Genomic DNA, 27,612 nt, shown 5'->3' on the forward strand with positions numbered 1-27,612 from the left:
TACAGCCACACACACACACACTCCACAGCCACACAGCCACACACTACACAGCCACACACACTACACAGCCACACAGCCACACACACTCCACAGCCACACAGCCACACACACTCCACAGCCACACAGCCACACACACACACACACACACACACACACTACACAGCCACACACACTCCACCACACACACACACACACACACACACTACACAGCCACACACACACACACACTACACAGCCACACACACACACTACACAGCCACACACACACACTACACAGCCACACACACACACTACACAGCCACACACACACACACACACACACACACACACTACACAGCCACACACACACTACACAGCCACACACTACACAGCCACACACTACACAGCCACACACTACACAGCCACACACTACACAGCCACACACACACACACTACACACACACACTACACAGCCACACACACACACACTACACACACACACACACACTACACAGCCACACACACACACACACTACACAGCCACACTACACAGCCACACAGCCACACTACACAGCCACACTACACAGCCACACACACACACTCATTACACAGCCACACACTTTCTCTCCCCTCACCTGCTCAGGGCCCATGGAGGAAAGGCTTTCTGTAGACACAGAGGTCATGGTCATCTGGCCTGCTGACATTTGGTTCATGTTGCTCATGCTGCCGTTGGAGGCCATGGGGACACCGCTCATGTTCGGGTTGGCGTTGTTGCCGTTGTACATTCCACTGTTAGGCTGTTGGGGCACGTACTGCTGAGACTGTTGCGTGAACATGCTGTAACGGAACATGGAAACAAAAAAGTACATATTCAGTCACTGATTTTACCACAGGTTGATGAAAGAATTTGTATAATGAGAGCATACTGGATACATTCTACAGACAGTATAAATTAATGCACAGTCAAAACATAAGTATTTGATCATAAGAACCATGACAACTAAATAGACGCTAAATGCATAGGTCAGTAGTAGGTTTACAAAATGTCCAGGTTTTCCAGAAATCCTGGATGAGGAATTACAGACGTCCTGCATATTCCCTCCTGATTCAGGTAACCCCCCCCAACCAGAATTTCTGGAAACCCTTTCCGAAGATAACTAATATGGTTGCAAAATTCATATATCAGAAATCTAGTCAGAGCTGCCAGTCAGTCTCACCTGTTTCCTGACATGTTGCCCTGAGGCCAGCCGTTCATCTCAGAGGATGGCTGGTAGGTGGAGTTGGCCTGAGTCTGCTGTTGCATCATGGGGCTCTGGGCATGGCTCATGCGGGGGGACATGACAGGGCTCTGGGGGGTGGTGGCTCCGATGAAGCCTGCGTCCTGCTGCTGCTGGTTGATACCTGACAGGACCAACAAGGAGATATTTTATCAATACGGAGGGGTGGAGTACAGCAGAAAACACACGCATTTAAATTGTCAAGACAAGATCGCTTGAGGTGCAGTCTGCTTGTGCCATCATTCCAAGTCGTTGTCACTCATTGTCATGCCATGTTAGACTTGACAATGACAGCAATGAAGTTGGTAAGAGAGCACAAACATACCTGGGACCAGGCTAAAGATAAGCTGGGTGGTGTAGTTGCCTGCTGCAGGTATGTTCAGGCAGGAAGAAACAGAAATACAGGAAGACCCAGTGTAAAGTAAAACATATGCAGTCGGGTCCAAAACGTTGCACAAGCAGAAAATCAATAGTCACGTGAAATGGGTCAGAGGAGGGGGATGGAACCTGGTCAAAATACTACAGGCCAGCCATTAGCCTGTGTGAACAACACCAACACAAAGCAATCACAAATGTGATAATGCTACTAGTAATTCTTATCCATGCATCATATGAAATGGATTGTTTTAACTAGCATGACAGGAGAATGATTAGTTAATACTATGGATTGTTTTAACTAGCATGCCAGGAGAATGATTACAGTGCCTTGCGAAAGTATTCGGCCCCCTTAAACTTTGCGACCTTTTGCCACATTTCATGCTTCAAACAAAGATATAAAACTATTTTTTTTGTGAAGAATCAACAACAAGTGGGACACAATCATGAAGTGGAACGACATTTATTGGATATTTCAAACTTTGTTAACAAATCAAAAACTGAAAAATTGGGCGTGCAAAATTATTCAGCCCCTTTACTTTCAGTGCAGCAAACTCTCTCCAGAAGTTCAGTGAGGATCTCTGAATGATCCAATGTTGACCTAAATGACTAATGATGATAAATACAATCCACCTGTGTGTAATCAAGTCTCCGTATAAATGCACCTGCACTGTGATAGTCTCAGAGGTCCGTTAAAAGCGCAGAGAGCATCATGAAGAACAAGGAACACACCAGGCAGGTCCGAGATACTGTTGTGAAGAAGTTTAAAGCCGGATTCGGATACAAAAAGATTTCCCAAGCTTTAAACATCCCAAGGAGCACTGTGCAAGCGATAATATTGAAATGGAAGGAGTATCAGACCACTGCAAATCTACCAAGACCTGGCCGTCCCTCTAAACTTTCAGCTCATACAAGGAGAAGACTAATCAGAGATGCAGCCAAGAGGCCCATGATCACTCTGGATGAACTGCAGAGATCTACAGCTGAGGTGGGAGACTCTGTCCATAGGACAACAATCAGTCGTATATTGCACAAATCTGGCCTTTATGGAAGAGTGGCAAGAAGAAAGCCATTTCTTAAAGATATCCATAAAAAGTGTTGTTTAAAGTTTGCCACAAGCCACCTGGGAGACACAGCAAACATGTGGAAGAAGGTGCTCTGGTCAGATGAAACCAAAATTGAACTTTTTGGCAACAATGCAAAACGTTATGTTTGGCTAAAAGCAACACAGCTCATCACCCTGAACACACCATACCCACTGTCAAACATGGTGGTGGCAGCATCATGGTTTGGGCCTGCTTTTCTTCAGCAGGGACAGGGAAGATGGTTAAAATTGATGGGAAGATGGATGGAGCCAAATACAGGACCATTCTGGAAGAAAACCTGATGGAGTCTGCAAAAGACCTGAGACTGGGACGGAGATTTGTCTTCCAACAAGACAATGATCCAAAAATAAACATATCCAGGTGTTAGAATGGCCAAGTCAAAGTCCAGCCCTGAATCCAATCGAGAATCTGTGGAAAGAACTGAAAACTGCTGTTCACAAATGCTCTCCATCCAACCTCACTGAGCTCGAGCTGTTTTGCAAGGAGGAATGGGAAAAAATTTCAGTCTCTCGATGTGCAAAACTGATAGAGACATACCCCAAGCGACTTCCAGCTGTAATCGCAGCAAAAGGTGGCGCTACAAAGTATTAACTTAAGGGGGCTGAATAATTTTGCACGCCCAATTTTTCAGTTTTTGATTTGTTAAAAAAGTTTGAAATATCCAATAAATGTCATTCCACTTCATGATTGTGTCCCACTTGTTGTTGATTCTTCACAAAAAAATACAGTTTTATATCTTTATGTTTGAAGCCTGAAATGTGGCAAAAGGTCACAAAGTTCAAGGGGGCCGAATACTTTCGCAAGGCACTGTAGTTAATACTATGGATTGTTTTAACTAGCATGACAGGAGAATGATTAGTTAATACTATGGATTGTGAGTCCTTGGATTTCTTCAGGTAGATAGAATTTGGAGGTTCCATGAGGCATACTACTTCATTGATGTTCAGCGAAACCATGACAAAATGGAGAACGCATGAGAAACAAAACACCACACAGTCACGCAGCCACCAAATAAAACCAGTGTATGATTAGAATGATTGTCAGTTCAAATTCAACCTAAGCTGTGATAGGAAGCCAGGAGCACAATGCTCCATGGTGTCTGAGACAGAAGTACACACAGCGAGGTGACCGGGCAGTATTAGAGTATACCTGAGCTGGGAAACTGGAAGGCACTGTGCTGCTGCATTTGTGGACTCACTGCGGCTCCAAACTGTCCGCCTACGTTTCCCATCATCCCTTGCTGATTAGCCAGACTCATCTGGGAGGAGCCATGCGGGATCGGGGAGGAGTGGAGAGGGGAGAGGAGCTGCTGAGCCCCCGGGAGACCAGGGGACAGCGGGGAGAAGGGGCTGGTGGAGGGCGGTGGGGATGTGAGCCCAGTACCGTAGCTGGCCGGGTAGGGGAACTGCTGGGGGTTTGCCTGGGGGATCCGAGGGTTGGTGCCGGGTGGCATGCCGGGGGACTGCGAGGGCCCAACTGCCCCAGCAGCCATGTTGGGGGGGATGTTGAGGCCCTGGGCCCGCATCAGCATGGCTCTCTGGTGGACGTGCTGCTGGCGCTGCCGTAGGTGGTTACTCAGGTACTCCCTCTGTCTCTGGGCCAACATCTGAGCATTAAGGGTTCCCTGGAAGGACAGACGGACAAATACACATTTTGATTTTAGACATTAAGGGTGCATCCCAAATGGCACCCTTTCCCCTATATAGTGCACTATGGGCCCTGGTCAAAATAAGTAGAGTATATATAGGGCTGATTCTTGTCACAGCGGATGGCCAGGGGGCCGTAACATAATTATAATAATTTGTACACTGTACCGTCAAAAGTAGTACACTATATAGGGAATAGGCACTCATTTGAGGAGCAAGCTTTGAGTCACACACACATGGAGCTCTTGTGTTACAATAATGATCTGCTACAGTATTTGACTAACCTGGTTGGGTACACTGGGTCTGAGAGGTAAGTTCATGTTGGACACGCCCATCTGATTCATCATTGGCTGACGATTCTGCTGAAAATAGAAAGGAAATAAGACAATTAATTGAAACATTTTAAATATGTTCATTACATAGACCTTCCCATTATGTAAGGCCCATTACGCAATTAAGACCAAAGACATTAAGATAATGCACAACATTGAGTCATCGTTATAATTTGTTTAATACATTTCTCAAACTCTCCAGCAGGTGGCAGTAGCTGCCTCAGAGGAGGAGACTAATAAGCTCTTATTTTCAGATGTCCAGTTCAGTTTGCAATAGTCTTAAATGTCAAGTTCCTTTCTGATTTTGACGAGGGACGGTCAGGGTTGTGCAATTATCGTATTTATTCCAAATGCAACACTATTTCAAGATTTTGTCCTTTTCAGATCAGTATGTTTGTACATGCCTTATGATTTACAATGAGGGCTCTAGGTGTGGTGTGTCTGAATTGAAAGGGGAAAGTTAGTATATTGGGCCACAGTATATATTATTTAGAACAAAATTTCAAGCTTTTAAAATGTTTCTTTGCAGATGAAGACATTAATTAGAACAGGGCCAATATAAATTACAGTGAGGGCTCCAGGGGTGGTGTGTCGCCCTACCAGCTGTGCCTGTAGTCGGTGCTGCAGCTGCAGCCTCAGGTTGTTGGGCTGGGCGGGCACCGGGCCTCCTGGTCGGGCAGGGAGTCGCAGCATGGGGTAGCCCATCCGCTGGCCCATCAGACCGGGCATACTGTGGAAGGCAGGGTCTTGATGGCCCATGTAGTTGCCCTGTGCCATGCTGCCAGCCTGGGGGTAGTGCTGGCTGTACATGGGTGGCTTCATCATGGGCGACTCCTGACTAGGATACTGCTCCTGCTCCACTTGCTGGCCCTACAAAGATAGATCAAACAAGGTAAGAAATGGAGTCACATAGCAGGGCATTTGTAAATGATACAAAAGGTCAGTGTAGTTTGTTTTGGCTCGTCTTCTTTCCGTTAATAAGTAATGGCTTGCTAACAAAACTAGCCAGCAAAATTCATTTAAGATTTTGTAGTTTACACCAACTTGCATAATATCGCAATCCATTTATAGAACGACAACGGAATCCACAGCAACATACACATTCCATATAGACCTTAGGGGAAACAAATAACTATTTGTCGATGCGCCCTTGAGCAAGGCACGTAACCCTAATTGCTCCAAAGTCGCCATTGATAATGGCAGACCCTGGGTGTGATCCCACTCTCTGGGGGTGTCGCTGGGAGAGTTGGGATATGAAATAGGAATAGGTTGGGATATGAAATGAAATAGGACAAATATAGGCACCCACCAAATTATTATTAGCAACTACTGTACAGAAATCACTGAATTACAGTACTGAACGACAGTAAGCCCTCTAAAGGGAAAATGTAGCTGAGCCCAGCTGCCTGCCTGCTATAGGCTTGTTGGCCAGGCTCATAGAGTTGGATAGAGGGCACACTTGTCCATCCTAAAACAGGTTTTGGGCCAGCGCCATTAAAGGGGAAATGCGCAATTAAAACAATAACAAAGCATCTCACCGCCACCGTTTCTGTAAAAAGCTGAGGGACTGTAAGGAATGACCTTCCATGATATTAAAATCATTGTTTTAACCATGGTGAGGGTATAGAGTGTTTGTTTACATTCACCTTGTTTACAAACATTGGTTTAAAACAAGCTTATATTTCAGGTTTTAATGAGGAATGAAAGTCAAACTAAACTCTTACGGTATTTATAAATCACAATATTCAAGAATCAATGGGTACATATCATTCACTTCAGAAATGTATGTAGCAACTGCAGATTGCCCCATTAATAAGGGATTTCACCATTTTGAAGTGGCAATTGAAAAGATAGGAGATGAGCTCTCTCGTACCTTTGTGGCCTGGGCAGATTACAGTGGCTAATAGAGATTAACTGACTGACCAGAGTAGGGATTCCCAGGGCGCGGTCAATCTCCTCCAGGCCGTCAAAGTCTTTCAGCACTGAGTAGAGCTGGCTGAGCAGGGCTTCCCCATCCAAGGGCCCCTCCCCAGGCCGCGAGGGGGGACACAGCGCCTCCTCCTGGAGGTTACCATACACCTGTCTGTGAGGAACACATTTCATTACATTTAGTTCATTCAGCAGATGCTCTTATCCAGACTAAGTTCAGTAGGAAAAAACAAGGACATTTCAGTTATCGCAAGTAGACCCTTTTTACAAAGTGTGGGTGTTAAGTGTAAGAGAACCCGACATGCCACAACACAAGGTCGGAGGTTAGAGATCAAGGTCAGACAGATGAGGGCCGTGTGGCCAGAGGAGGTCACTACGGTGAGAATCATCTGCTTCTCATCAGACAGACACCATCATGTGCATACCATACAACTTTCAAACTCAACAGCCACTGACTGTGCACTCAGGACACAAGCATACAGTAACACGTTCCAACTTGTCTGGGATGTTCTCATTATCTGGTGAGTGAACAACCAGAGTAGGTTCAGAATGTGACCGTTCATTGCATCCGAAATGGCACCTTATTACCGTTATAGTGCACAATTTGCAAGAGTGTCAGACATTAGAGAAGTGGGCGGTGTGTTGTACTGGCACTGAGAGAAGAGGTCTCCACTAGGACCGAACGGCTGGAACCCGGTTGCAGAGGTTTACCGCCCTTTTCCCAGGATAAATAACGGAGAAACCGGTAAATTATAATAAATTACGTAGATGAACCGCATGACGTTAAATGGAGTGTAACTGTTAAATTATATGTGCTGTCTAAATGTAGCTTCTATATGGCCGCCTTCTTGCGTGATGAATCATCAACGGGGACAGACAGCCCAGCTCAGTATGGACCGCAGTTCACAATGCCTGTAGCCCTATCGTCTCATCATGGTTTTTGCTGCAGCACAGCCTCTGATATAGTAATATGAAGACCGAATGTGCGTCTTTACACATCTCCACATGGCTTTCGGGGGTTACCTTATGTTTTATTATTGTAAAGACAGTTTATATATATTTTATTGCAGCTGCAGAGTTTTAAAACAGCCTATCACTTGAATAGCGTTGCTTTAAAATCAGTGCAAGCGCGAGCACCGTCTTTCTCTATCTCTCTCTCTCTCTCGCGCAATCAATGCCAGTCGAATTGCATCCAAAATAGATCAACCTGTTCAAGATCGATAGGCCTATATATGGATGGTCTGGCCTAAATCTTTCAGGTAATGAATTCAAGGGAGTCTTGGCCTCATATTCCGCTAATGAATGATGGGTTATGCATAATAAGCTTCTCCTTCTCTTGTGCAAATACGGATGCACCTGTTTCTGCTGGCCTCTTTCCTTACAATAACGCTCCTTAGCTGGAGTCCCATGCAGGGAAAGCTAGACTCGAATAGCTTGCTGGACATTTTTACCAATAGACTACTCGAAGAGAGACGCAAGCCCTTGTTTGCTGAATGTTAAATACAGCAGCCAATAGAACTGTTGTTTGAAACTGGTTTGATAGAAGCGCGAGCGGTAGGATATAGCAGTTATTTATTCAGACCCATAACCATTCAATCTTCGTGAAGAGAAGTGAAAGCATTTTGCGTCAGGAGAATGATGAAGGCGAGGACAAGTAAACATTTCATTTAACTGTTGAAAGTGAGGAAGGAATGAAGCAACAATAGAGAGAGAGAGAGAGAGAGAGAGAGAGAAAGGCAGGCTAATAACATTAGGGGAAATATTATGAAAGGTATATATGCGTCAGACAATTAATCAATTATTACAAATAGGCCCTAATTATGTTTCAATATTAAAATCAAATTCGCTAGCCTATAACTTTGTAAGCCGCGTGTGCTGCACCAGAATCACATGTTCTCTTCTGCTTTATCAAGGTTTGAACGATGTGCGTAAGTCCAGTCCATATAATACAGTTCACACTCAACGAGATTAGCCTAATGAAGCTAGTTTCATTTATTTACCCAAGAGAGCATATAGCGAGCGACATTATGGGCTTTTATGCTTTTCTGTCCTGCAGTAGTAATGTGCTGTAGCCTATATCATATATGTATTGAATAACAGCACAACCATTTGGGCTTGGGCTCATTACATTTCTTTAATGTAGGGCTCAAACGTTTATTTAATGTACGGCTCATCAGGTTAGAATTTTAGATCAAAATCCAGACATAGGCCTATTTATACGCCTTATAATGCACTTGAATGACACTTCCGGTTTTGGCAGGAAATGCCGGGTTAGCCAAAAGAAAAGTGATATATTCTCGGGATGGAACATCTGTAAAATAACGGGAAAACATTCAACCCTTGTCTGCACTGTGTGTAGCTAGTTACCTGTTCTGGTTGTCATAAAGTCCACGGTCTACAGATATCATGCGGTCAGGCCATGGGGCAGTCTGATTGGGCGGTGCCTGCTGCCCTGGGTAGGGAGGACCAGTCATCTCCAGCTCTGATTGTTCAACAGACATTTTGAAAAGATTCAGAATAAGTTCAAATAGAGCCCTATGAAGGCTATATATGGATACAGAGGCACGGTGTGTGTGCATGTTAGGCGAAACGGGGGCAAGGTGTGTGTGTGTTAGGCGAAACGGGGGCAAGGTGTGTGTGGAGAAACAGGGACGGCAGCAGCACTCACCATTTCCCGTCATTTGCATGGAGACCATCTGTCTGGGTCCAGGCTGCTGGTTGCTGGGCCTCATGGGGACTCCAGCAGAGACGTTGGGCACCATGCGACCATCAGGCCCCATTCTCTGCTGCAGAGCCTGGCCCATTGGCCCCTGAGGACCCCAACCCTGCTGCATGCCAGCCCGGGGCATGCCTAGGACAGGGAGACAGGAGAGGACAGACTGTAAGCTGAGCAAGGATCACTTCTAAAACACTGTAAATGGACCCTAATCAAAAGTAGTGCACTATATAGGGAATAGGGAGCCATTTGAGACTGATCCAATAATAACATGGAAGTGGCATAGAAGACAAGACAACTCGCCTGCGTTACCCATGTTAGCCTGGCTCTGCAGCATCCCATGGTTTCCCATCATGGCTTGCTGCTGCATGACAGAGTAGGGGCTGCTGTTCCTGGGAAGAGGGAAGGGCCGGGGAGAACCATTGGCAGACATGTTGGACTGATCCAGGGACATACTGCGGACAGGGGGCACTCGTCCTGGCTGGCCCATCCTGGCACCATTGAAGTCTGGGAGCACAAGAGAGAAAAAGTTACACAATCACCTCACTAAACTATAAACCATTTTTCGCCCATATCAAACATAAGACAAAGTAGGTAGAGGTCGCCCCTAACAAACCGCTGACACAGGGTCATACATTCTTTATTATATATTTGGGGAGGGTAAGCTGATCTCAGATCTGTGGTTAAGGGCTTCTGGGGTTACTTCCCAAACGGCACCCTATTCTCTATACAGTGAGCGCACTACTTGACCAGGACCCGTAGGTAATAAGGTGCCATTTGGGACGTAACCTGGGACAGATAAGAGCAGAGGTGTAGTTAACTCACGTCCTGGGCCCATGCCTGGGAAGGCCTTCTGCTGGGTGTTGGTGCCCGTGGGACTGCTGTTGTTCTCGGTCATCTGCAGGATGTCGTTGATAATGGACTGCTTGTCTACGTTGGCGGGCAGAGACACGGGTCTGGACTGCTGCTGGTGGTGCTGGCCTGAGAAGAGCTGCTGCTGCTGGCTACACTGCAGATCATCCAAGATGTCTTCCAGCTCACTAGACTGCATGCATATCCATGCACACAGACACATACATACAAGTTATATGTACACATTAGAACAGCCTCTGGTAGCAGAGTAGGATAGTGGTATGTGGGAGACCGTGTCTGATCACCATGTACATAAATAATATATAGAGATATTATGGAACATAATGTTATATATTTTCTAGAACAGGAATAAACTGTCTGAACACTCCACATTAAAAAAAGAGGTTTACATTTTTTTCCAGATCCCTTTCTAATCAAGAAAGCCTGTGCATAGCTCGCCTAACCTACTTACTGTATGCATCACTGAGAATGAGCTCTATTTTTCAGTGAAGGGAGGGAGGCCTATAGATGGGAATGGAATCTTTCCTGCGCAGGCCCTTTCATACAGGCAGGCCGGTGAGTAGAGGGGAGGATATAAATAGCAGACTGCACTAATGAGGTCATGTATGATGTAAGGCCACTCCGCTCCACCCTGCAGAGGGAGTTGGCTGTTGGCTAACACAGACAGTGATGCCTCCCTATAGGCCAGTGTTTCCCAACCCTGGTCCTCCAGTACCTCAAACAGTACAACTTTTAGTTGTAGCCACAGACAAACACACCTCACCCAACTCATTGAGGGCTTGATGATTAGTTGACGAGTTGAATCAGGGGTGCTTGTCCAGGGCTATAATGAAAACACTACTGTAGGGACCCCAGCTAACAGGTTGTCGCTATGCTAAACGCTAATTGTGTTGACAGATTGCATTTGTAGAAATGACCCTTAAAAAAAATCATATTGGTCTTATGCCCAATATTCTCCTCTGAACTGAAAGTCTATAGTCTCTGTAGGGGAGACGTGTAGCCAGAGAGCTTACATCTAATTAAAGGCTTTTAGTTCTTACTTCCTCTTCCCACAGTGTGCCTGCTAGCCCCCGCTCCATCTATCTCGTGACCCCTGAACACACTGACGACAACCTGATCATCCTCTTCACACACACCCTACAGGAAGCACAGAGAGCTGGCAGTATAAACACTGGCTGCTAAGCGGTCTGTAGTCACCTGTGCCTTCCGGGTGACGTTTAGACCAGGATGAGCCAGAGGAGCAGAACACCAATGCGTGCCAAACAGCCAGCCAACACTAAACACTACTGGATTCTCCCTCCACTACCCCTGGCAATATGTTGTATTTCAGAGCCCCCACTGTCTGCCAGAGTCAATTGAAGACAGACGCCGGGCCAGCCTGTGTGCCTCACTCACTAGCCAGCTAGTTCTCAGGACCGGTCCTTGGATTTCACAAGGAGATCAACTTGGCTTTGGCAATGGCTAAGAGATCTCTCAACAACAAACAAATCCTCATAGCATATTAAATGTCTGGCAGAGCAACAGATTCCCAAGTTAGAAACTCACTAGGTACTATGTAATAAAGTACCAGAAATCCAGGACAACCCCCAGGACGCTGCATTGTATGGCTTACGTCACAGACTATCAGTGGTTGTGTCTTAAATGGCACCCTTTTCCCTATATAGTGCACCAGGACCAATAGAGGGAATGACCAGGGCCAATAGAGGGAATAGGGCGTAGGCGGTGTATCATGACCATACACATTGCTGCTGTACTGACCTGATCTGCCATGTTGTATCCCGGGTCATGCTTTTCCGTCTTCACGTTGGCCAGCTTCATCTCTGTCCCTGGCTCCATCTTGATGCCTTTCTCCTGCATGGTGTTGTCGTCTTTGTCCAGCAAGTAGCGCAGCAGTGCGTTGTCCTTCTTCTTGGGGCTGATGGGCTCCTGCTTGGTGGCCATCTCAGCCACGCTCGCAGCCATGCTGTCTGGTCCTCCTTGGTCCTGACCCAGGTCCTTCCCCGTGGCCTCAGCCGTCAGCTTGGCCAGCTCCACCGGGGACGTGCTGTTCTGGAGGAGTCTGTGGAGGATCTTGTGTTTCTCCTTCAGCGAGGAGGAGTGGTTGTTGTGGCCCCCCGGCCCCATCCCAGGGTCCTTACAGTTGGGGTCACCTCCCCCGTGGGGCGAGCAGGGCTCCATGTGCTCTGACTTGTTGGTGAGCAGCTGCAGGAGCTTGGTGTGGCCCTTGCTGTTGAGGAGCCTGTTCTGGGCGTCAGTCAGCTCTCCTCCCGGCCCTCCTCCTATGAAGGGCTCAGGGGTGCCGTCTTTCGACTCCCTTTGCTCCCCGTCCTCCCTCTCCTCCCCGTCTGGCTGGGACTGCTCTCCGTACACTCCAAACATCTCCATCTCTCTCTCAGACGTGCTGCTGCGGTTGGCCAGCTGCCTGGAGTTGTTCCTGCTGCTGGCTCCACCACTACCAGGGGGACTCTGCATCTGCAGCAGGTTGCTTGGCTTTCTGTCAGGTGACCCTGACGACTGCGCCTGGGAGACCCTGTGGCATTCGCTGAGGGCCTGAAGTGCGTTGAGGGAGCTGTTACCAGTGTAGCTGTTCCCCACCCCTGTGCTGTTACACCCCCCTGGCGGAGAGTGAAGGCTGCCCGTCGGGGAGAAGGGTCCTGGGGGAGGAACCCGGGGGCTACCTGCCACACTGGGGCTCTGGCGGTGGCGTGGAGATAGCATGGTACCACCACCACCACCCTGACCCCCCTGAGAGGTCACACTGGGGCTTCCCTGCGATGGGCTGTTCATCCCAATCTTGAGTGCATAGTTACTGCCACCCTGAGGAGTGGGGATCCGGTTCATAGTCCCATGGCATCCGTAACGTCCACCCTGCAGGCCCCCCATGGTGGCCATGTTGGTATTGCTGCTGACCATTGTGTCCTGGCCCTGGACCCCTAGCCCAGAGGATGGCCCAACCAAACTGGGAGGGGTTAGCGAGGACATGGTGTTCATTGGCTGCTTCCCCATCCCCTGTCCCTGCCCAGACATGTCCGGGTTCATCCCACAGATCGTCTGCTCCCTGGAAGAGGGCCAAACACAAAGACACAGCTTTAAGGCATAACAAAAAAATATATATAGGCTGTCTCAAATGGCACCGTATTCCTTTTATAGTGCACTATTTTTGACCAGAGACATGTTCAAAAGTAGTGCCCTATAAAGGGAATAGGGTGCCATTTGGGACGCAGGCATACTAAAGGAAGCTGATATGTCATTCCGGCTGAACTAGAGTAGCATAACAAAAAGGCATTCGTTAATGGAATGACAACCGTTGTCAACTTTTCCCCTTCAGACAGTACTTCTATGATGGATACTGATGATAAAACATGTTGGAGATAACTAAAGTTCAGTCCTATGAGACACTGTGTACTCAACAGAGCAAACTCAAACACCAGTCTGGTCTATAAACGACAGCTCTAATGCGGCATGTACCGAAAAAGCTTTAGCAGCTCCAGGCACAGTTAAAAACACAAAGGACTCACTGTGCACGTCACTGAAGCTACATTATGAGTTAGAGAAAACACCAAGAAAAAGCTACGTTTGCAGTTGATCCACTCATTCTCAACAACGGTCCTGTTGTTTCCTGTTCTTGTCAAGCTCTGCCCCGGGGGCCGCACGTTAAAACGGGTGAAACACTGGGGTTTGCTTCTGAAATAGCACCCTATTCCCTTTATCGTGCACTACTTTGTAGTGCATTCCATTTGGTTCTTGTCAAAAGTAGCCCCTATACAAGAATAGGGATCCAGAATAGGGAGCCATTTGGGGCACAGCCCCTGACTGTTTAAGAGGTGGGGCACATCATATTATCTATGGCAAGAGATGAACTGAGCCTCCATGGAGTGGCTGCACCTATAGAATTAGTCAGTAGAACGGGCCAGGATCCATGTCTACGACTGCTGTGGTCCAAACAGTGGCTCTGAATGGGGATTGAACGAGAGAGGAGGGGGTCGGGAGGGTGTGTACCTCTGGAGGATGTGGAGGGACATGTAGAGCTGTGGTTCATTGGTGGCAGGGGAGCGCGCTAGCTTGCTCTTGGTCTGGGCTGACACGATGGTACCGTCGGAGAGGGAGAAGCGATACAGAGGGCTGAACGCATGGCCCTGTCTCAGGACTGGAGAGAGAAAGAGAGAATATGAAACATGAAAGAGATTTACTGACACATGCTTTCAATTTTGGAGGACTCCTCCAGAGCCAGTGAAACATTGCAACTCAGAATATCATTCTAGGATTTCTATGCATTGTACCTTCTTGCTGATGTTTTTTTGCAAAGGACATCTCCCCGTCGTTCTGCAGGTGGAATCTCTGGATGCACCTCCTGACCAGGTCCTCCCAGCCTGGCTTCATGGAGGCTCTCAACAGACTGGTGTCCAGCGATGTGATCTTTCCTACGATTACAATGCTGACAGTTACCAGTTTGCCAAGCTTCAGTCGATCAAACAACTTTATAAAGCACTTTTTACATCATCAGTTATCACAAAGTGCTTTCCAGAGCCGGATCCCTCGTCCGAACCCGCAGAAGACAACTTGGAAAGCTCAGACTATTTGCATTGTGTGCCCCCCCCACCCCAACCACTCTTTACGCTGCTGATACTCCTCTGTTTATCTTATATGCATAGTCACTTTAACATTCATGTACATACTACCTACATTGGCACGACCAACCAGTGCTCCCGCACATTGGCTAACCGGGCTATCTGCATTGTGTCCCACCACCCGCCAACTTCTCTTTTTACACTTCTGCTACTCTCTGTTCATCATATATGCATAGTCACTTTAACGATACCTAAATGTACATACTACCTCCATAAACCTGACTAACAGGTGTCTGTATATAGCCTTGCTACTCTATTTTCAAATATCTTTTTACTGTTGTTTTATTTATTTCTTTACTTACCCACACACACACACACACACACACACACACACACACCTTTTCCTTCTTTTTTTTCCCCGCACCATTGGTTAGAGCCTGTAAGTAAGCATTTCACTGTAAGGTCTACACCTGTTGTATTCGGCACACGTGACAAATAAACTTTGATTGGATTTGACATCAAGGGTCGATGAGAGTAATACATATGAACACTGTAGTAGTCCTAGTATCCTGTAGCTGTCCCCTACCTTGGAGATCCTGCCTGGTGGTGAAGCTCTCATATGTCGGGACCACAGGCCTCTCTTTGACTGGCACCCTTCGTGCCACACAGATCAGACAAGACTGGAAATCTAGACGAGGAGGAAGAAAAAAAAAAAAAAATATTAAACGCTTTACATTGGAGCTCAAGTTCGACATGGCCTCGTCTTGGTTGGAGGTGGTGGATGAAACAACATGTCGATGTTCAGTTCACACCCTGCCTCAAATTTCCTAGCTACCGTCCTCAGTCCCCCATCAACAGGTTTTCATTAGTGACGCGTCTCCATTGCATTTGCAGCTCTGGTGTGGTTTCAATGTCAAGAGAAAAATGTGACTGAATATCTGGGAAGTGGCAGCATATGGATGGCGGTACTAAAATTAGACATTAGAAATATATTTCCCTGGGAGCTCTGGGGGAATGGAGAAAGTGGCAGCCACTAATTAGACGTCCCAGGGTCCTCTCTGAGGATGTGTCTGACGGATGACAGGAATCTTAAAAGGAGGACAGGACACTGGAGAGATGGAGACGAACTGAGGAGAGAAGACACCCGACCACACAAGGTCATATTTACTAGGAACGAACGTAAACAAACAGGCCAAATAGGGAAGGGACTACACGAATAGCCAAAAAGGAACGCTTGTTTTTGGTTGCAAAACGTTTGGCACTAATGAATGTGACCCAGGTTTGTGATTTATGTCCAAGCCTAAGCCCAGATGCTCTTTGGAAATACCTCCAATATTAGAAAAACTCGTTAAGAGTGAAGTTCTATTGAAGTGCACAGGGAACATCTGACAGAAACATCAATGTTCCATAATGGAAGATTTTGTGAAATGAACTGAGAGAAGACCTCATTACAAGAGTTCAGCATTAACCCCTTATTGGAAGACAGACATTCATGTACCTTCTCCCTCCTCTTTGATGGACTTTGGCTCGGACACGGCGAAACACTGCATGGTCTCGTATTTCTGCTGCACCTCCTGGTCCTTGGGCTCCTGCACGCCCCCCTCCTCGGGCCCGTGGGGGTTGACCAACATGCGGCAGTTAAACGTGTGGCTATTCCTGTTGGGGTTCTCACTGGACCGCGGTGCCCTGCTGTTCACTGGGGGGGGCACACAGGGGGTCAAAGGTCAAAATGATCATGATCAACTTACTGTCCCCATTGTCACTCAAAGCCCTTTCCAGTTCAGATTAATCATTTTCAGTCAGCAGTGAATGAGTCAACGGCCGTGTGAAAATCTCCTTAAAAGGGGTAATTCACCCAAACGTTAATACTTGGGTGAGCGATCCCTTTAAGACTTTTTAAAAACTACTGCTACCAATGTTCCCTTCCATTGACAACCTTCCTCGCTCTGTGGATGGCTGTGAAAGCACATTAAAACAGGGATGGATGGATATAGTAGCTGTAGCGTAACTCACCCAGGGACTTGGGCAGCAGGTTCTTGATGAACTCCGCGTGGTCGCCTACGTGCAGGACGCTGTAGACGCTGGTGTTCATCAGCTCCTCCTGGTTATACAGCAGGTACTGGGTCACGTTCTCAGACACAAACACAATGTTCCCCTCCATGTTCACCACAAAGAAGAACCCATCCAGGGCCTGGGGAGGAAGACACCAGGAGTAGAGGCAGGGGGTTATTAGAAGGAAAATAAATACTCCACACAAGACGGAAATGTGTTGTTTTTGTTGCTTTTACCGAACCCCTGCAATACACACACCTACATAACATTGGCATGGAGAGGGAGTAAAGGAAGAGGGTTAGAACCAGGTTACTGACAAAACTTCAGATGGAAGAAACAAGACGGGAGTAAAATCTGTGATCTTTGGCATATTCACGGTTGTTATCCATTTTGTCCCAAATGGTACTGCATTCCCTATATAGTGCACTTCTATTGAGTCCTATGGGAGACCTGTAGGCCCTGGACAGTCGTGCACTAAATAGGGAATAGGGTGCCATTTGGGATGCAACCATGGTCTTGATCCAGGGCCTGGGGTTCCAATTGGCCAAGAGGAGAGTCAAGTGTTATTACTGAGTCATTCATCAAACGGTTCTTACAGAGTCATTACAGTGAGGACAGAAAATGACAAAAATGGTGAGCAATCATGGAAGCAAACAAACCATTTACAACAACCACAACCTCTTATTTCTACGATACAGCCATTACAAAGAAAAGAGCATAAGAAGTTAAGTGGCACACAAAATTATAGTCAATTATGGCAGCACACGCTAACACACCAAGTCAGATTCAGACCTCCGAGATCTAAACTTCAGCAGAAAATAGTTGTACGTAAAAAGAGGGGAAACATTGGGCTGGCTAAGAACATGTGACAAAAGTGTCCGTTCCAAATGGAACCCTATTCCCTTTACAGTGCACTACTTTAGAACAGTGCCCATCGGAACTCTGCTCAAAAGTAGTGCATGATATAGGGAATAGGTTGCCATTTGGGATGTAGCCTGGGTCGTATCATTAAACCACGACAGTGCTCTGTAGCAATAAGAGACGGTTGGAATATAACCATGTATTACTGCACAGCGAACTGACTCAACCGAGAGTATTGCGCCGCAACATGAGATTAACTTTCGCAATTCTTCGTCTAGATACCCAGATTCCCTCATCATCCTCAGTGAGCTAAATAGCTTGGAGAAGAGGAAGTCTCATCACGACATGTTATGAGCCCCAGCCAGAGTGTGTGGCTCTACACACGAGACAGCCAGGCCATTAACCTCATCCCCTGAGCTTAAAACTGTACACACAAGGCAGTAATATCTCCTTCATGCCTGGCAACTATTCACTGTCATATTAGTGTGGTTGTGTATACTGTACTACCCTATTAAACTATAATGAAAACTAGTGGAGACCAGGGTAACAAACTATGCATTAAACTGAACACGATTAAAAAAGAGGAATACTCTTCCACTATCAACTTGCTTCAGCCATGGCGCTACTGCAGATATTCTGTGTGTCATAAATAGACAGAGAAACTCTGTTAAAAGCTACGATTTCGGGTAAATCGCCTGTTCTCTTGCCAGCTCCAGAGAGGCTTCTCTGAGTTTGCTTCATGGCCCGTGGTTGGTTACCGTCAGGACTGATGAGTAACCCTCCCCTGGCTAGTGAAAGTGTGTATCCTCCTAAATGGCACCCTATTCCCGATTTAGTGCACTACTTTGACCAGAGCCCTATGGCCCCTGGTCAAATGTGATATCCTATAAAAAGGGAATAAGATGCCATTTGGGACACAAGCATTGCCTTTCTGTTGGCTCAGCACTGAAGTCTCCTCCACCACGCCAGCTGACCGGCTGTGAATTGTCCCTGCTCCCAGCCTGCACCACTTCAAACAGTGCGGACAACCGGCCGCAGTGGTTATATTTAGAGTCTCCTGTGTCTGAATGCAGTGACATAGGGACCAGAGGGAGTATAAATACCCACTGACACGACCTGAGGAACAACACTGGCAGCCACTCCCTGATGCCCACTTTCTCGCCATATAGATAGAGGGACCCCTCTGTCTGACGTCAATCAAGAACCAGGATAGTGCATTGGTGAACAACTTGACCTTAAGAAACCCGTTTGGGATCATTATACCAGTGTGCGGATTCACTTTTTGTTCTATTGTGCATTAATAAACATGCAGGGGAGTTGGCTACAACCATACGCAGGGCGAGTTGTTATACAGTGCATTCGTTAAGTATTCAGACCCCTTCACTTTTTCAACATTGTTACATTACAGCCTTATTCTAACATGGATTAAATAAATAAAAAATCCTCGTCCATCTACACAGAAAACCACATATTGACAAGGAGAAAAAAACATTTTTTTTTAGCAAATGTATATAAAAACAGAAATACCTTATTTACATAAGTATTCAGACCCTTTGCTAGGAGACTCGAAATTGAGCTCAGATGCATCCTGTTTCCATTGATCATCCTTGAGATGTTTCTACAACTTGATTGGAGTCCACCTGTGGTAAATTCAATTGATTGGACAAGATTTGGAAAGGCACACACCTGTCTATATAAGGTCCAATAGTTGACAGTGCATGCCAGAACAAAAAGGTATCATTCTTAAATGGAAAGAGTTTGGAACCACCAAGACCCTTCCTAGAGCTGGCCACCAGGCCGAACTGATCAATCAGGGGAGAAGGGCCTTGGTCAGGGAGGTGAACAAGAACCCAATGGTCACTCTGACAGAGCTCCAGAGTTCCTCTGTTGAGGCATGGTGGTGGCAGAATCATGTTGTGGGGATGTTTTTTAGTGGCAGGGACTGGGAGACTAGTCAGGATTGAGGGAAAGATGAACAAAGCAAAGTACAGAGAGATCCTTGATGAAGTCCTAAGCCCTCTGGAGCAGGTTCTCAGACAGGGGTGAAGGTTCACCTTCCAACAGGACAACGACCCTAAGCACAGCCAGGACAACACAGGAGTGGCTTTGGGACAAGTCTCAATGTCCTTGAGTGGCCCAGCCAGAGCCTGGGGGTAGTGTGGGGTAGTGTGTGAAGATTTATGCGGAAACACAATGTAATATAATACCTTTTTCAATTAGGCCGTAACGTAACAAAATGTGAAAGAGTGAAGGGGTCTGAATACTTTCCGATTGACTGTATACCCCTATATATTTTAAATGTGTTTAAAATCTAATCAGTGTTGATTTCACAAGCCCTGCTAATCATGTGACTTGTGATTGTTGTCAATAGTGTGTTGCTCCCACCCACCTCGAGCATCATTGGTCCAAGAGCATCTTTGTCAATAACGCTTTGGCCCGTTGACGAGACGTCTGCTTTCTGAACATCCTCTGCATTGGCATTAGTTGTTTTCTCTGCACAGAGACACAGAGAGAGAGAGGGGGGGGCAGAGAGAGAGAGAGGGAGACGCAGAAAGTGAGAGAGACGCAGAGAGAGAGAGAGACGAGAGAGAGAGAGACGCAGAGAGAGAGACGCAGAGAGAGAGAGAGACGCAGAGAGAGAGAGAGAGAGAGAGAGAGAGAGAGAGAGACGCAGAGAGAGACGCAGAGAGACGCAGAGAGAGAGAGACGCAGAGAGACGCAGAGAGACGCAGAGAGACGCAGAGAGAGAGAGAGAGACGCAGAGAGAGAGAGACGCAGAGAGAGAGAGACGCAGAGAGAGAGACGCAGAGAGACAGAGACGCAGAGAGAGAGGCAGAGAGAGAGAGAGCGAGACACAGAGAGAGAGCGAGACACGAGAGAGACACGAGAGAGAGAGAGACACGAGAGAGAGACACGAGAGAGACACGAGAGAGACACGAGAGAGAGAGAGACACGCAGAGAGAGAGAGAGACACGCAGAGAGAGAGAGAGAGACACGCAGAGAGAGAGAGAGAGAAAGAGAGACGCAGAGAGAGAGAGAGAGAAAGAGAGACGCAGAGAGAGAGAGAGACGCAGAGAGAGAGAGAGAGAGAGAGAGAGAGAGAGAGACGCAGAGAGAGAGAGACAGAGAGAGACGCAGAGAGAGACGCAGAGAGACGCAGAGAGAGACGCAGAGAGAGACGCAGAGAGAGACGCAGAGAGAGACGCAGAGAGAGAGAGAGACGCAGAGAGAGACGCAGAGAGAGAGAGAGAGAGAGAGAGAGAGAGAGAGACGCAGAGACGCAGAGAGAGACGCAGAGACGCAGAGAGACAGAGACGCAGAGAGACAGAGACGCAGAGAGACAGAGACGCAGAGAGAGAGGCAGAGAGAGAGAGGCAGAGAGAGAGAGGCAGAGAGAGAGAGAGCGAGACGCAGAGAGAGAGCGAGAGACGAGAGAGACACGAGAGAGACACGAGAGAGAGAGAGACACGAGAGAGACACGAGAGAGACACGAGAGAGACACGCAGAGAGAGAGAGAGAGACACGAGAGAGACACGAGAGAGACACGAGAGAGACACGCAGAGAGAGAGAGAGAGACACGCAGAGAGAGAGAGAGAAAGAGAGACGCAGAGAGAGAGAGAGAAAGAGAGACGCAGAGAAAGAGAGACGCAGAGAGAGAGAGAGAGACGCAGAGAGAGAGAGAGAGAGAGAGAGAGAGAGAGAGAGAGAGAGAGAGAGAGAGAGAGACGCAGAGAGAGAGAGAGAGAGAGAGAGAGAGAGAGAGAGAGAGAGAGACAGAGAGAGAGAGACGCAGAGAGAGAGAGACGCAGAGAGAGAGAGACGCAGAGAGAGAGAGACGCAGAGAGCGCGAGACGCAGAGAGAGAGAGACGCAGAGAGCGCGAGAGAGAGAGACGCAGAGAGCGCGAGAGAGAGAGAGACGCAGAGAGCGAGAGACACAGAGGTTGTTAGACATGTTTCACAACTTAACATGTAATCATGTCATCAGCAGCAGCATAGCCATTGCAGAGGGAATGTTGTGTTGCAAAACATGACTTATCTGACTACTTAAACATACAATCATCTCAACAAAATCCTGAGATGGGAGGAACAAAAAGACAACACAACCAGTGTCATTCTAAATGGACAAAATTCTGTCGAAAACAACACATCTGGATTTCATTAAGAAAACAATAAGACCAATTACAATCACACACACCACCAAATGTATCTGATAAACAAATCAATCATTTGAAGTGCTCCGAGGGTCCTTGAGAATCACTACAACAGGTGTTAATATGATTACCATTAGCATTTAGCAACATAATTTCCCATAATACTGTTGATTCACCTGGGCATAATGTTGACGGTGGTTGACTTAAATGCCAGTGTGCATCAATGAGTGATTGGGTGTGGTCTTAATGCCTCACTAGGCCCCTCCCAGTCATCCTCCCCCACAGAGTCTATCCCCCTCTCTTCATTTGTTGGTGCCACGACAGAGTCGAGTTGTTTGTTGTCTGTCCCGTCTGCCCCATCAGGGTACATAGCTGACATTCATGTTCCTGTAAACTGAGCCAGTACAACTACCACCATTGGGCATGTACATCATGTACACCAACTACCCTCTGTTCACACTGGGCCTACACACCAAAACATTGCTGTCAACTTAGTTGTAATTAACAAAAAAACCAATTAGGATCCATGTTGGATCTAGTAATAAAAAGGTGGAGTGCGTGAGGGAGAACCCATTACAGTGGGCCTGGGCAGAGAGCTCAACATTACTCTCCATTCAATCACTAAAACACACAACGCACATTTTCAGACACACTACTCGGAGGAGATGGAGCACTGGCTCCCAGTCTGTGGTACATAACACATGTACGGCTGTAGCTACCATACCTGGGATTGTTCTTGCCTCTGGCTTTGGTCCAAATAACACCGGATTCCCTACATAGTGCACTACCTTTGACCAGGGCCCATACAGCTCTGGTCAAAATAAGTTAACTATATAGGGAATAGGGTGCCATCTGGGACACAACCCTTGACTGCTGAGACTGAACTGGCCAATATTTTACAGTAGAACCGCCACTAAGTATAACCTGCATTCAACCACAAATAAATACATCCTGTACAAATGCCGCTAAGAAAATTGAGTGCAATTGTGTGACCGACATAATGGTGTGAAGCTGTGCGCTAGCTTAAATGCTCAAAATCAATATCTTACCATGTAGAACGACAAATCAATCAATATTGAGAGTCGTCACAGCTCTGCACGCTGCTGTATGCACTGCAGCTGCACAAACAGCAGACGATGACAACACACTGTATAATACAGTGAGCCAACTCTCATACTAACATGTTATCAAAAGCTGGAACAGTAGGAGGCTTTTTCACATTATACAGTAAGGGGTGCGTCCTAAAAAAGGCACCCGATTCCATACATAGGGTTCCGGTCAAAAGTAGGAGATAGGGCTCAGTTTGAGATGCAGCCTAGAGCTCTCGCCCTCTCTCTGCCACAGGCGCTCACACCAATTCAGACCACTTCCCTTGGAGTCTTGCATCACATTGCGCATTATTACATAATCCAGTCAGTGAATCACAAACAGCAGGCTTCTTCTTTGTCTTCTTCATCATGAAGAGCATCTCATCTGACTGACTCACTGCCGCTGTGTGTGTGTGTGTGTCTGATCTGCTGCCGTCTGCCCTTCCAGGCAGCAGTCTGTATTTCTACGCATACAGGCACAAAAAAGTAGATAGGCGCACACACACACACACACACACACACACACAGGCATCCTGCCCTTTCAGCACATCTCTCCCCCAGACGCCTTCCAAGCACAGACACACATCTCACTGAGTCATCAGGAACCCACAGCGCATCTCTCAGCTAACTAAAACACACACACACACACACACACACACACACACAATACAGTAAAGGACAGTGCTATGAAGAACGTGGGTCACTGTATCATATGTGTGTGCTTACAATGAAGGGCAAGTCACTCAGTAGCAGAAAATAAAACCTTACCCTGCTCTTTTATTTGACGAATCTGCTTCACAGTTTCTTTCAAGATTGCACATTTGTCAGGCTTGACATTGAAGTTGTCAATGTCGTTGATGTTTGCAAAGATCAACTCAGCCAGTTCTTCAATGTATTTGTTTTCATGCTCCCGGTTCGGTTTTTCCGTGCTCCGCTTGGGGCTGTGGAGACAGAGGTACAGGTAAGATGACGAGGCAGGGAGGGGCACACGGATTAGGAAAAACGCTTTCACAGCAATACATCGTCTTTCGATCAAAGCTTCAGCAAGCTACATAGATAGCCAATACACGTCCTTAAGATTGCCCGACGGCCCACCCCCCCCAAAAAAAAACATCACTGTATTCTGCCATGGCTTGACCAGTGTATGAATGGACAGGCTCTGGCCAAAAGTAGTGCACTATATAGGGTGCTTATTTGAAACACAGACCATATGACCAGCGTATGACCTGACTGCTGAATGACCTTCTAGAACAGTTCATCTGAGAGTGATCTGTAACAGGGTTTCCTTTAGGAAAATGTGGCGCTGGACATTTGACCAGCAACATTTGAATAAACCGGACATTTGAGAGATTTACCAGACCCATAGGCATTGGTTGCATAACCTGATTAAGGTGTCCACTCACGGTTCTCAGAAATCACATTTAGTTGAGGATAATTCATCTTAACTGAACATGCAACGGCGAGCGTCATTCTTACAGAATTCCGATGAGCAATTTGAAGATAGTAGAATATCGGTGGCACATCCATAAGGCTTGGGGAAGCTAAGCTTTCCCTAAAGTAAATTGAATAAAAATGGGCAAAATGACATAGCGTAATTAGCTTACCCCGGTTTATAAATTAATAAATAAAATCATGCAAAATAGGTTACTGCACCAGAAAGCATGATTTGTCCACAGAGGATCATTAGCTTCTTTAAAAAAAAAAACTCAGTCTACAGTCGGAAGGGCTAGCAATTTGGGCAGAGTGTGAGGCAAATACCAAATAGATGATTGTTGAGTTGCGACTTTCAATGAAAAGCAGAGAGAACCAGCAAGGTATATGGCAATATAAAAAAGTAGGGATACAAATGGTTAGTAAAGTAATGAAAAGAATCATCTGTCTAGTTACCAAAATTCTTAATTGAGTGAAAAGTAACCATCTGTTTTGGGCCAGTGGAGAACATTGGCCATACATTGGGCCAGTGCCACGTTTTAGAAAATAATTTCCTCCTCCAGGTTAGATGGACTTCGTACTGTATTTGAGTCTCCACTTTTCGGTGGCTGATTATATGAATCAGACATGTCATTTTTATTTATTTGTCAGCGTCAGCAGAGTAGGCTACCCTGTAATTTTTGGGCTGCAGTTGTATAAAGCTTAGTAGATTTTTATAAATACATTTCATGCAAAGGACATTTTCCTGTGCAAAGAAAATGTAGGCTCTCTAAGCCACTGCACTAAACAGTCTTTTTTGCATACATTGATTGAGGTCTATTAATAGCCTACATTATGACTGTCCAATCGAATCACCACATTAGATCTGCAAATGTGAGGATGCATGGAATGCTTTATTATAAAAGGTGTATTTTTATTGTGAAAACTCTTCCCCAAACTTGAAACCACCGCGCCGTGCCGCCTATGTTAGAAGAACTGCCCACATTTACTTATCCTCAGCCAACAAGACGAGTAAGGAACAGCAAAATCACTAGCCTATGTCAATCTTCTATCCGCCATAGTAGAAAAGTTCACTTATTCTATTGGTCATCTTGTAGATTCCAAATTCACACAAGCTGTAGGGCAGATCAGAACGTGTAGCATAAAATGGTGATAAACTACTATGTCTCTACATTATAAGCACAGCAATGTGCACAAGGTAGTAGGCTACACTCGAATGTTAGTTCCATAATGCAATTGGTGGGAAAACACCATCATCAGCAGGTTCATGTGACAGATGAAAATATCAGTTAGAAATGTAGAGATCTAAAGATGAGTTGAGTCGTGCGCGCGTCAACATACATACGCGCACGCACGCTTCTCAACATACAGACGCGTGCACGTAGGTTGACGCCGCGCACGTAGGTTGACGCCGCGCACGTAGGTTGACGCCGCGCACGTAGGTTGACGCGCGCAGGTTGATGTGCGTGTGCGTATGTATGTTGACACGCGTGCGTATGCATGTTGACAAGCGTGCGTATGTATGTTGACAAGCGTGCGTTCACACATATATTGGAGAGGAATCTGTAACTATAAGGTAGTGTCCCATATGGCACCACAATCCTTATAAAGTGCACTTTATTTTGAACAGGGCCCTTAAAGACTATAGATGGAAAAGGGTGCAATTTGGGCCACATACTTATATTGTGTATATTTGACAGCTGATCTTACCTGGGCCCCAGGAGGTCTGGGCCACATTCTTTTCGCTTCAGGGACTCTCCCCTGGCAGCAGGGTCGGGGGTGTTCTCCCCCGCACTACTCATCTTCAGCAAATATCACCAACTACAGGGAGAGAAAGAAGACGCCATTAAAGCTCAAGACTGACGAAGATCTTCAGATCGAAACACAACAAACCGCTGGAGTATTCAACAGTGTACAGTTATCTATCTTTATTTCAGGAGTACATTTTCTACCCACCTGCAAGTAATTGGATGGTCGTACATTATGTATGAAACAAGACGCGGTTTAGGACAATGAGAAATTGTAGGGAAAGTCTTTGCCAACGAGAGAGACTGAGATGGGTGCTAATCATGACTCAGTCTCTCACCTAGAGTGGCTTGCGAAAATATTCACCCACCCCTTGGCATTTTTCCTATGTTGGTTGCCTTACAACCTGGAATTAAAATCGATTTTTGTGGGGGTTTGTGTCATTTGATTTACACGACATGCCTACCAAATATTCTCTCGTGAAACAAACAAGAAATAAGCCAAAAATAAATAAATAAATACTTGAGCGTGCATAACTATTCACCCCCCAAAGTCAATACTTTGTAGAGACACCTTTTGCCGCAATTACAGCTGCAAGTCTCTTGTGGTATGTCTCTATAAGCTTGGCACATCTAGCACCTAGGATTTTTGCCCATTCTTCAAGGCAAAACTGCTCAAGCTCCTTCAAGTTGAATGGGTTCTCTGGGGTACAGCAATCTTTAAGTTATACCACAGATTCTCAATTGGAATAAGGTCTGGTCTTTGACATTTAAATGTTTCCCCTTAAACCACTCGAGTGTTGCATCAGAAGTATGCTTAGGGTCATTGTCCTGCTGGAAGGTGAACCTCTGCCCCAGTCTCAAATCTCTGGAAGACACATGGAAATCCTTGAGGGAATCCTGTTTATTTAGGACCATCCATCAATTCTGACCAGTTTCCCAGTCCCTGCCGATGAAAAACATCCCCAGAGAATTATGCTGCCAAAACCATGCTTCACTGTGGGGATGGTGTTCTCAGGGTTATGAGAGGTGTTGGGTTAGCGCCAGACACAGCGTTTTCCTTGATGGGAAAAATATACATTTTAGTCTCATCTGACCAGAGTACCTTCTTCCATATGTTTAGGGAGCCTCTCACATCCCTTTAGGCGAACACCAAACGTGTTTGCTTATTTTTTTCTTTAAGCAATGGCTTTTGTCTGGCCACTCTTCTGTAAAGCCCAGCTCTGTGGAGTGTATGACTTAAAGTGGTCCTATGGACAGATACTCCAATTTCCACTGTGGAGCTTTGCAGCTCCTTCAGGGTTAGCTTTGGTCGCTTTGTTATCTCTCTGATTAATTCCCTCCTTGGCTGGTCCATGAGTTTTGGTGGGCGGCCCTCTCTTGGCAGGTTTGTTGTGGTGCCATATTCTTTCAATTTTTTAATGATGCGCACTGGGATGTTCAAAATTTGAGATATTTTTTTACAACCCAAATATGTACTTC

At 46.4% G+C, this 27,612-nt stretch overlaps 1 protein-coding gene across 6 annotated transcripts in view; it reads right to left on the reverse strand.

The window, feature by feature from the left end:
- LOC135514496 (nuclear receptor coactivator 2-like) overlaps positions 1 to 27,612 on the reverse strand; it is a 70,806-nt gene that overhangs the window by 14,318 nt on the left and 28,876 nt on the right. For 2 of the 6 annotated variants that reach the window (XM_064937952.1, XM_064937953.1), the window contains exons 2-20: positions 26,096 to 26,206; positions 23,723 to 23,895; positions 20,104 to 20,207; positions 16,815 to 16,992; positions 16,300 to 16,497; positions 15,388 to 15,489; positions 14,514 to 14,654; positions 14,233 to 14,380; positions 11,992 to 13,291; positions 10,186 to 10,405; positions 9,664 to 9,867; positions 9,313 to 9,495; positions 9,012 to 9,126; positions 6,639 to 6,798; positions 5,316 to 5,585; positions 4,668 to 4,745; positions 3,887 to 4,361; positions 1,197 to 1,380; positions 615 to 816 (exon numbers count right to left, since the gene is read on the reverse strand). In XM_064937952.1, the coding sequence (XP_064794024.1) occupies positions 615 to 816; positions 1,197 to 1,380; positions 3,887 to 4,361; positions 4,668 to 4,745; positions 5,316 to 5,585; positions 6,639 to 6,798; positions 9,012 to 9,126; positions 9,313 to 9,495; positions 9,664 to 9,867; positions 10,186 to 10,405; positions 11,992 to 13,291; positions 14,233 to 14,380; positions 14,514 to 14,654; positions 15,388 to 15,489; positions 16,300 to 16,497; positions 16,815 to 16,992; positions 20,104 to 20,207; positions 23,723 to 23,895; positions 26,096 to 26,187 (4,527 nt within the window). In that variant the 5' untranslated portion in view covers positions 26,188 to 26,206. The remainder of the gene's footprint in view (positions 1 to 614; positions 817 to 1,196; positions 1,381 to 3,886; positions 4,362 to 4,667; positions 4,746 to 5,315; positions 5,586 to 6,638; positions 6,799 to 9,011; positions 9,127 to 9,312; positions 9,496 to 9,663; positions 9,868 to 10,185; positions 10,406 to 11,991; positions 13,292 to 14,232; positions 14,381 to 14,513; positions 14,655 to 15,387; positions 15,490 to 16,299; positions 16,498 to 16,814; positions 16,993 to 20,103; positions 20,208 to 23,722; positions 23,896 to 26,095; positions 26,207 to 27,612) is intronic. The other 4 variants (XM_064937961.1, XM_064937971.1, XM_064937955.1 and 1 more) reach the window with 4 other exon arrangements.

The sequence above is a fragment of the Oncorhynchus masou genome, chromosome 3 (assembly GCF_036934945.1).
Source record: "Oncorhynchus masou masou isolate Uvic2021 chromosome 3, UVic_Omas_1.1, whole genome shotgun sequence".
NCBI classification, from domain to species: domain Eukaryota; kingdom Metazoa; phylum Chordata; class Actinopteri; order Salmoniformes; family Salmonidae; genus Oncorhynchus; species Oncorhynchus masou.